Here is a 9,472-nt window from a genome sequence, read left to right as displayed (position 1 = left end):
AAGAGTTCTTGAAAATGGTATTTAAGTGCTTAAACCAGAGCAGACTGTCTACATGTCCTAGCCTCATTTACACATCCATTCCTCTAACAATGGGGAAATGACCCAAAGACTGTACCTTCATTAACTCTAAAAATGATGAATCGCGATCAGCTATCCTGTGCTGGACGAGAAGAAAAATAATGTTGAATACATACATTAAAGACTATACCATACTATAGATGTATACAGGAGAGAATTAAGGGTAACTCAAGAATATCCCTTCATTTTACGATTTTATCAGTTTTAATATGCAACTTTGAGATGTTTACATTTTTCTAACATAGTCTTTGTCTATGCAACTTTCCTTTTTTGGCCCATGTAGTTATCCATGTGTATTATCTTGATATGGGCATGAACTGATGACTGAGGCAGGCATCTGATCCTTTTGCGTAGCAAGAATGCACAGACTTTTCAAAACACGGCAAGAATCAAACAAGAGGAATCACATTCTTTCTAATTAGCAACACGCTCTTCTCCATACAACTCACTTAGCTTTTTCTCAAGGGTACACTATCAATAATGCTTTCTGCCTGCCCTTTATCCCTATTTTTCTCAATTTCCTTTTATGATACAACTATTCACAAAATGATACACCTTTCTTTTTGGAATGTGTATGTATTGCCTTTGATCTGAGCAAAGAATCTACTGTTTTTCCCAAGTATTTTTTATGTTTATCCATAATGAAAGAAAAATCCCTAACAGTAGTTTAAAGATGAACTGAAAGCAGTTTAAAAGCATAGAATAGAAAATACATATATATATATATATACTTAGCAGTAACAACATGATAACAAAAGCATAACTTCTACTTATGCACTAGTCATTTAGGAGACTCTCTAATACTGAGATGTTTAATGTAAACAACATGGAAAAAGTTATCTGCTCAAATGTGCACTAGGTGGTAATTTCTCTATTCTGCTACTGGCACAGGTACATAATTCCAATAAATAGGCAGTATTTTTAGGCCTACTGGATGGCAGAATAGTGAAATCTGTACATATTGGTTGCATTTCATGGGAAAACTTTGTTTTTTGTCTAACAATATCTAAGAGTTAGTGTTTCTTTTTCTTTCCAGTGTTGTTTTTTTAATGCAGTGTCTAATTTCAAATTGCATATTTTTAAAATCTGTTCATTGATTGGTTTTAGTTTTCGTGATCTAGAAACAATTCTTGAGGACAATTGCCCACTTAGTACAATATTGCTTCCTTTTATGACAGTAATATTGATGTAAATACTCCTGTATGTAAGGTTAGAAATAGGCTTCTTGTAATATTCACACAATTTGACTTCACTATTTGCAGAAAGCAAACACAAGAAGCACAGACAGCCAATCAGATACATTGTCCCCACTAAAATTAACTTCCATAGAAACATTTTCAATTGTTTACCCTTTTTAAGCTGTAGCAAATGATAGAATAGAATAGAATAGAATAGAACAGAACGGAACGGAACGGAACGGAATGGAATGGAATAGTTCAGTTGGAAAGGACATACAACGATCCTCTAGTGCAACTGCCTGACCGCTTCAGGGCTGACCAAAAGTTAAAGCATGGTATTAAGGTCATTGCCCAAATGCCTCTTAAACACTGACAGGCTTGGGGCATCGACCACCTCTCCAGGAAGCCTGTTCCAGTGTTTGACCACCCTCTTGGTAAAGAAATGCTTCCTAAATGTCCAGTCTAAACCTCGCGTCCTGTCCCTGGATACCAGGGAGAAGAGATCAGCGCCTCGCTCTCCACTTCCCCTCCTCAGGAAGCTGTAGAGAGCAATGAGGTTGCCCCCCAGCCTCCTTTTCTCCAAATTAGACAAGCCCAAAGTCCTTAGTGGCTGGCTCCTCACAGGACATGCCTTCCAGCCCTTCCACCAGCTTTGTTGCCCTCCTCTGGATGCATTCGAGTACCTTAACACCCTTCTTAAATTGTGGGGCCCAGAACTGCACACAGTACTCAAGGTGAGGCCACACCAACGCTGAATACAGCAGGATAATCACCCCTTTTGACCAGCTGGTTATACTGTGTTTGATGGACCCCAGGATGCGGTTTGCCCTCTTGGCTGCCAGGGCACACTGCTGACTCATATTGAGCCTGCTGTTGACCAGCACCCCCAGATCCCTTTCTGCAGGGATGCTCTCCAGCCACTCCTCTCCCAATTTACATTTGTGCCCAGCATTACTCCATCCCAGGTGTAGAATCCAGCATTTGTTCTTGTTAAATTTCATGCCATTAATGATTGCTCAATGCTCCAATCTACCTAGATCCCTCTGCAAGGCCTCTTGTCACTCAAGAGAGTCAACAGCACCTCCCAGTTTGGTATCACCAGCAAATTTGCTAATGGTGCGTTCAATTCCTTCATCCAGATCATTGATAAAAATTTTTAACAGAACTGGCCCTAGAATTAAGCCCTGAGGAACACCGCTGGTGACTGGTCACCAGCCAGATGTAGCCCCATTCACTACCACTCTTTGAGTCCTGCCCTTCAGCCAGTTCTTCACCCAGGCTCCTACCAGCTGAGACCGCTCTGTCAGCATCCTATACGTTCTTGTAGGGCTTTGTCTTATGTCTTTCTCTAAGAAAATCTTAATTACAGTGTCCAAATGATTATGTCAAATAGGCAAGGACATGGACCATCTTTTGGCAAACTAGTATCTGCTTATTTCCTGTAAATTTATTGTTTTTACATAAGATACTTTTAAGATGGGTAAATCTGTCATTAGCACAGAACCATCCAAAATGGTTTGAATTTTTAATATTTCCACTACACTGTTTCTTTTCTTGTTATAAATGTAATGATATATCAATTATTATTGTGGCATAATGAAAACATTCCTTTTTTTCACAAGCTGTAGAATAATCTCCTCATCTTTTGCAGTGATTGAACATGTAATGGTATTCTGCTCAGACCCTGTAAAACTGAACTGCAGGAAATTAAGATTTACTCACCTACACTTCTCCTGCACATTTAAGTAAAAACAGTACTATTTCTCTCAGGACCAAAACCAACAAGGTATCACACAGTCAACATGGCAAAAATGTTGCTAGTCCCATGGCAGAAACATTTGTTATGCATAGTAGGACAGTTATTCCACATAGAAATGAACATACACAGTTCAGTGTCCATTACCTGTACTCTGAAATGAATATTCATTAGAAAAAGACCAGAAAGAGTCCATAATATTCACACACCAAACAGGGCCTCCCTTACTGAAGTTTAATTTAACTCTGTTCCTCCTAGCTAAAAAGAAAGCTATTTAATATATGTTAAAGAAAGAGCTACTCTGGGCTTGTTCCTCACAACTGATACTTCTTCCCATTACCTCTTTTCAGCTTTGTCTATTTCAGCTGTTCTTAGGATGTGTAGGAAGCACGCTGCCTCCCAGCCCTGCTACCCACGTCTACGCCTCCGTCTCTCATTATGTCTCTCCCACTTCCCTCCTTCCCTGAGCAAGGATGCTTTTTTCCTCAGCTTAGTCTTCTTGTGAAAAATATGGTTCCAGCTGGTCCATGCCCCTCCTCTTTGAAACCAGCTAGGAGCACCTGGGTAATTCTGATCACCACCTTCCCATAAAGACCTTACAGTGCTGGATGCAGGTCCCAGTATGACGTTTGCTTCCCTGTTGGCAGAAGTCTTACGGCAGAAAGAGTGAGGTGGCTTTCAGACAGTTCTGTTTGCCTCTTGCAAAATCCATATTTCACAAGCAATGCTGGAAATGCTGGATTGGGTCTACTCAACTGGCCCATACCAAGTATTATTTGTACTTTCAGGCACCAATACTGGCAAATTATCTAATGCACATTTTTGATTATTTATTTGTTTTCCTTGGGAAAAAGCTGCAGGGGGGAACTAGTCATAGACTATTTAGTGGGAGCAGCTGCAAAGGCAGCCAAAGCAAGGCCTTCAGACAGAAATTTTTAAAGCTTTTTGCTGTGTCTTCTCCAGCCTGTACCACTGGCTTGTTAGGTCAACTCTGACTTATTTCTTCCTCAGCTACCTTTGCACCTCACGTTCACATCTGTAATTGCATTCTTTCTCTGCCCTGCTCCCCTTTCCTCAATACCCTCATTGTCTTTAACCTGTCCTTTCCTCACTGTTGCCTCTTAACATCCTCATAAAAAAGATAAAAAAAAAAAAAGACTGTGAAATCAACCGTTTGCAGACACAGTTCCTACACTGTGTAACTTGGACTATTTCTGCATTGTGCTTATTCAGTTCCTAGTACAAAGAATACCTCTTTTTGTCAGTCTTTAGGTATTGGAAGCAAAATCACACACGGAAAATAAAGTAAAATGAACTGTGGTAATGCCAGACTATGATTTATAAAACACTGAAGAATTATTTTGTATTGGGAAGACACTTCATCTCAGATGCAACTGAGAAAGCAAGTGAATTTTTACTATCAACTGTTTCATACATACAATGTTTTTGCACAGAAATGTGGAATTTTAAGTACATTGCCAATTGTATTGAAACAGATTGGTTTCTGTTGTTAAGAAAGATTTCTTGCTTGCTTTACCTGAGCTGGTAGAAGCAGGTGACTTGCTGCGTCGGGATGGGCCCGGGCTCTTGGTGGTGCTCCTACGTGAAGTCGAAGCTATTTTGGTATAGGAAGTGGATTTCACCACCCGACATTCTAAAAGACAAAGAAACTGCATAAGTTAGCAATTAAGAAAGTCAGCAAGATTGTGTAACAGAAAGAGCACTGAAAAGCACAAACATTTAGCCCACGCTTGTTTTCATTCATCTTGAGGAGTTTTATGGGAAAATATAAAATCTGTATAAATGGCTCCATTAAAATCCAAGTACAGTATGTACCACATCCCAGACAAAGCACTGCTGCAGTAATCCAGACTTTTAGATACCATGGTTACCGCAGGTACTTAGGACAGCTTAATTTAACAGTGCTGAGACTACACATAAAATTTATTTGCTTTTGAAGATTTCAGCACAAGTGGTTTTTTTTGTAAACGATCCAAATGCAATGTAAGCATTTTTGTCAACCTCGGCAGTCTCCTCTAGAAGAACCGGAAGGCTGCTTTTATATATCAAAATGTTAAGACTGTGCAAGATGACGCAGGTGTCTATCACTCATGAAAGGTTTGAAGAAAGTGAAGCAGGTTTGTTGTTCCTGCTTAATCCTCTGGTGAGCAACAGCCCACATTGTATAGCACACGCAATTCATCACAGGTTGAGGGAAATGGCACTACTTGCTCATGAGAGACATCAGTAAAATCAATGAAGAGGCGAAATTACCCTCCCACCTGAGAACCCTGGAAGATGTTCAGGTTAGAGTTTATATACACCCACAGAGCTCTGTAGGCATTCTTGCATTACGCCTGCAAAATGGTTCTTGGCCTGAAGATGAAAGAACTTAGTGTGCATAACACTGATATCTTGCACTCATAATGGATACTAAATTAATCACCAGACATATTATACAGTCAGGGAAAAAAAAAGGATTTCCAATTTTTAGCCAATATACAATTAGAAGTCTGCAGCAATGTTTATACTGTCTTCACCTGAGGATGTCAGTATACTTCACTTGTTTAAAAATATATCAGTAAACATTTAGTTTCATATCAGACCTGTTCCTCATTTTCTTCCCATGGTTAAGGTTCCTTAACATAGGTTAAGAGAAATAAACAAGAATTTTTTCTCCCTAGTCAGAAAATACCATGTACAAGCCTGCACATTATTTAGTCTTCACAGATGATCAGTGGAGCCTGTAACATAGTTTAGACAGATTAGAGAACAAAGAAATAAAACTGAGCATAACTAATTAACTTAAACATATCCACCAGAGAATGATGTCATGAAGTGTATTTCTCTTGGCTGCCCTGTTTGTCTTTCATCAAGCTGTGGAAGGAAGCAAGAACTGATGTGTTACTGAGGGAACATCCAGCACAGCTGAGAGCAGAGGGGACCAGAGAAATACCCTGGTTTTCCCAAAGAAGCTTTTCTTCCCAAACTCTCCCACCTTCCTAATGCCCAATAGCAGCTAATTTCTTTCTGTTGACATTTTATGTGATTCATTGATGACTATTCTCATTTTATACTGAACGATGAGTGGAAATGGAGAAAAACATTACTCTGTTGTAAGAGGAAATTATCAACTGAAAACAGGAGGAATCAGATGAAAGCTTTCAATTAGATTCCAGATGTATAGAAACCATCTATACATGTCGAATGCAAACAGGTTCTTTACCTTTCTTGTAAACAAAGATTTAAAATGTCCAAACACCTAATAGCCAACTTGTTTGATAATGTAAAACTAAGACGTCACTCTTTGAGGGGCCCCATTCACAGCAATCAGTCGAGAAGGGAACTGAATATTCTAATGCTCAATAAACAAAAAGACTAAAGTAGAATGACCCAGTCAAGCTAGAACGATTAGACTATTGTCATTTGCTTAGCAAAAAAACTTAAAAGACCATGAAGAAAACAGCCAGCTACTTTCTCTAATATACTTTACTGTGTAAAAAGCTTTCCTCTGTTTCCAGCATGTAAAGAAAACAATTATCTGCATCCCTCTCTTGCAATTCATGCTATGCACTAAACTTTAACTCCCCTCTTATTACAAGTATTAATACTCATTCAAGTTCTATGAATACCTTATAAGCACTCAGAGTTAGAATCAGGTTAGAAATACGATTTTGCATTTGAATGTGTATTTCCCTTCACAGTATTAGAAAGGACTAAGCAGAAAGTGGTACGAAAGCGAAGAAGAGGCAACTAAATGCACATCCAGGTTATCTTTCTAACCTACTGATACAATGCTGTCTAGGACAATACTCAAGACAGTCCTTATATCATTTTCACGCAACACGTTCAGAAATTAGAAGAAAAGAATTATTAAAAGCTTATTCTTCTTCATCTGGGGTTTGTCTCACATGGGCAAGGAAGGCGTGGGTGACTTTAACTGCAAAGGTTAACTGCATCTTGTCACCATCTTCCTTCTCTCCCAGCAAGAAGTGCTCCTGCTCACATACTACGGAGGGGTACTACCATTTCTGGGAAAGAGGGAGGCTGGCAGCTGACTGCACCCATCAGGGCATTTGACCACCCCGAACTACTGACAGTCTCCTTAGAAAGGGTGATGTTAGGAGTGGGATTCAAACTGTCCTGATGGGCTACATGTAGACCATGACCTGTTATTGGAGTATCCCTGTACTAGTAGCATATTATCCTATGAGGAAGCCACCTCTTATAGCTAGCTGAACATTAAATCTCTCACCACTGGAGCAGAAACACAGATGATCATATGTTCAAATGATAATTTGAAATGAACAATTATCACAGGATCACAGGATAATCTAGGTTAAATATGAGAAGATCCCTAGTCCAATTTCCTGCTCAAAGCTAGAAGTAGGCTCACATTCACAGTCCTGGTCCACCTGGGGGACACCTCAACCAACCTGAGGAACAACACAGCAGGGCATAAACAGACCAGGAGGATCCTGGACAGCACCAATGACAACTTCCTGATGCAAGTGATAGAGAAACCAGTGAGGAGAGATGCTCTGCTCACACTCTCAAAAAAGGAAGGGCTCACTGGGAATGTGAAGGCCAAAGGCAGTCTTGGCTACAGTGACCATGAGATAGTGGAGTTCAGGATTGTGAGAAGATGGAGCAGGGCAAAAAGCAAGATCACAATCCTGGACTTCAGGAGAGCAGGGATGTGCATGGAAGAGTCTCATTGGATAAGGCCCTGGAGGGAAGAGGGTCCCAAGAAAGCTAATTAACATTCAAGGATCACCTCGTCGAAGCTCCAGAACAGTCCATCTCAACAAGCAGAAAGTTGGGCAAAAATGCCCAGAGGTCTGCACGGGCGAACAAGTTGTAACCTGGAAGGAATATAGAGCAAGTTTGAGCATGCAGAGACACAGTTAGGAAAGCCAAAGCCCAGCTGGAATTGAATCTGGTGAGAGATGTCAAGGGTAACAAGAAGTGCTTCTTTATGTACATACGGAACAAAAGGAAGACTAGGGAAAACATGCACCCACTGCTGAATGAGGCAGGGGCCCTGGTGACACATAACATGGAAAAGGCTGAAGTACTGAATGCCTTCTTTGCCTCAGTCTTTACTAGCAAGACTGGCCTTCAGGAATCCCAGGTCCCAGAAGCAGAGGGAAAGTCTGGAGAAAGGAAGATCTACCCTTGGTAGAAGAGGATCAGATTAGAGAATACTTAAGAAAAGTAGACATACAGAAGTCCACAGGACCTGATGGGATGCACCCTCCAAGTGCTGAGGGAGTTGGCCGATGTCATCGCGACGTCGCTCTCAATAATCTTGGTGATTGGGATAGATGCCTGAAGACCCAGAAAATCTCACTCCTATCTTCAAAAAGGGCAGAAAGGAGTACCCAGGGAACTACAGACGGGTCAGCCTCACATCGATCCCTGGGAAGGTGACAGAACAATGAATCCTGAAAATTATTTCAAGGCACATTAAGGACAAGAAAATAATCCGAAGTACTCAGCATGGATTCACCAAAGGGAAGTCTTGCTTAACCAACTTGATAACCTTCTGCAATGAAATCACTAGCTTGGTAGACAAGGGGAGAGCAGTGGATATTGTCTACCTGGACTTCAGCGAGGCTTTCAATGCTGTCTCCCATAAGATCCTCATAGACAAGTTGTTGATGTATGGACTTGATGAGCAGACAGCAAGGTGGATTGAAAAAAGATTGAATGGCTGGGCCCAGAGGATGGTGATCAGTGGCATGAAGTCTAGCTGGAGGCTAGTAACTTGCAGTGCACCCCAGGGGTCAACACTGGGTCCAGTCCTGCTCATCTTCATTAACGATCTGGATGATGGGGCAGAGCGTACCCTCAGCAAGTTTGCTGATGACACAAAACCAGGAGGAGTGGCTGATACATCAGAAGGTTGTGCTGCCATCCAGGGGACAACATGCTAGAGAAATGGGCTGACAGGAACCTCATGAAGTGCAACAAGGAGAAGTTCGAAGTCCTGCACCTGGGGAGAAACAACCCCAGGCACCAATATATGCTGGGGGTCACCCAGCTGGAAAGCAGCTTTGCAGAAAAGGACCTGGGGGTCCTGGTGGACAACAAGATGACAATGGGCCAGCAATGCACTCTTGCTGCAAAGAAGGCAAATGGTATCCTGGACTGCTTTAGGAGGAGTGTTGCCAGCAGGTCGAGAGAGGTGATCCTTCCCTCTGCTCAGCACTGGTGAGGCCACACCTGGAGTGCTGTGTCCAGTTCTGGGCTCCCCAGTACAAGAGAGACATGGACATACTGGAGAGAGTCCAACAAAGGGTCACAAGGATGATTAAGGGACTACAGCATCTCTCATACGAGGAAAAGCTGAGGGAGCTAAGACTGTTAAGCCTAAAGAAGAGAAGACTCAGGGGGAATGTTATCAATGTATACGAATACCTTAAAGGAGGGTGCAAAGAAGATGGAGCCAGGCTCT

At 41.4% G+C, this 9,472-nt stretch overlaps 1 protein-coding gene across 5 annotated transcripts in view; it reads right to left on the bottom strand.

The window, feature by feature from the left end:
• Positions 1-9,472, bottom strand: part of DCLK1 (doublecortin-like kinase 1) — a 249,288-nt gene that overhangs the window by 71,875 nt on the left and 167,941 nt on the right. For 3 of the 5 annotated variants that reach the window (XM_009327719.1, XM_009327720.1, XM_009327721.1), the window contains exon 4: positions 4,550-4,666. In XM_009327719.1, coding sequence (XP_009325994.1) covers positions 4,550-4,666 — 117 coding nt within the window. The remainder of the gene's footprint in view (positions 1-4,549; positions 4,667-9,472) is intronic. The other 2 variants (XM_009327723.1, XM_009327724.1) reach the window with 1 other exon arrangement.

The sequence above is a fragment of the Pygoscelis adeliae genome, unplaced genomic scaffold (genome assembly GCF_000699105.1).
Source record: "Pygoscelis adeliae isolate BGI_AS28 unplaced genomic scaffold, ASM69910v1 Scaffold14, whole genome shotgun sequence".
NCBI classification, from domain to species: domain Eukaryota; kingdom Metazoa; phylum Chordata; class Aves; order Sphenisciformes; family Spheniscidae; genus Pygoscelis; species Pygoscelis adeliae.
The sequence above is the reverse complement of the archived record's forward strand: the minus strand, read 5'-3'. Positions and strand labels throughout refer to the sequence as shown.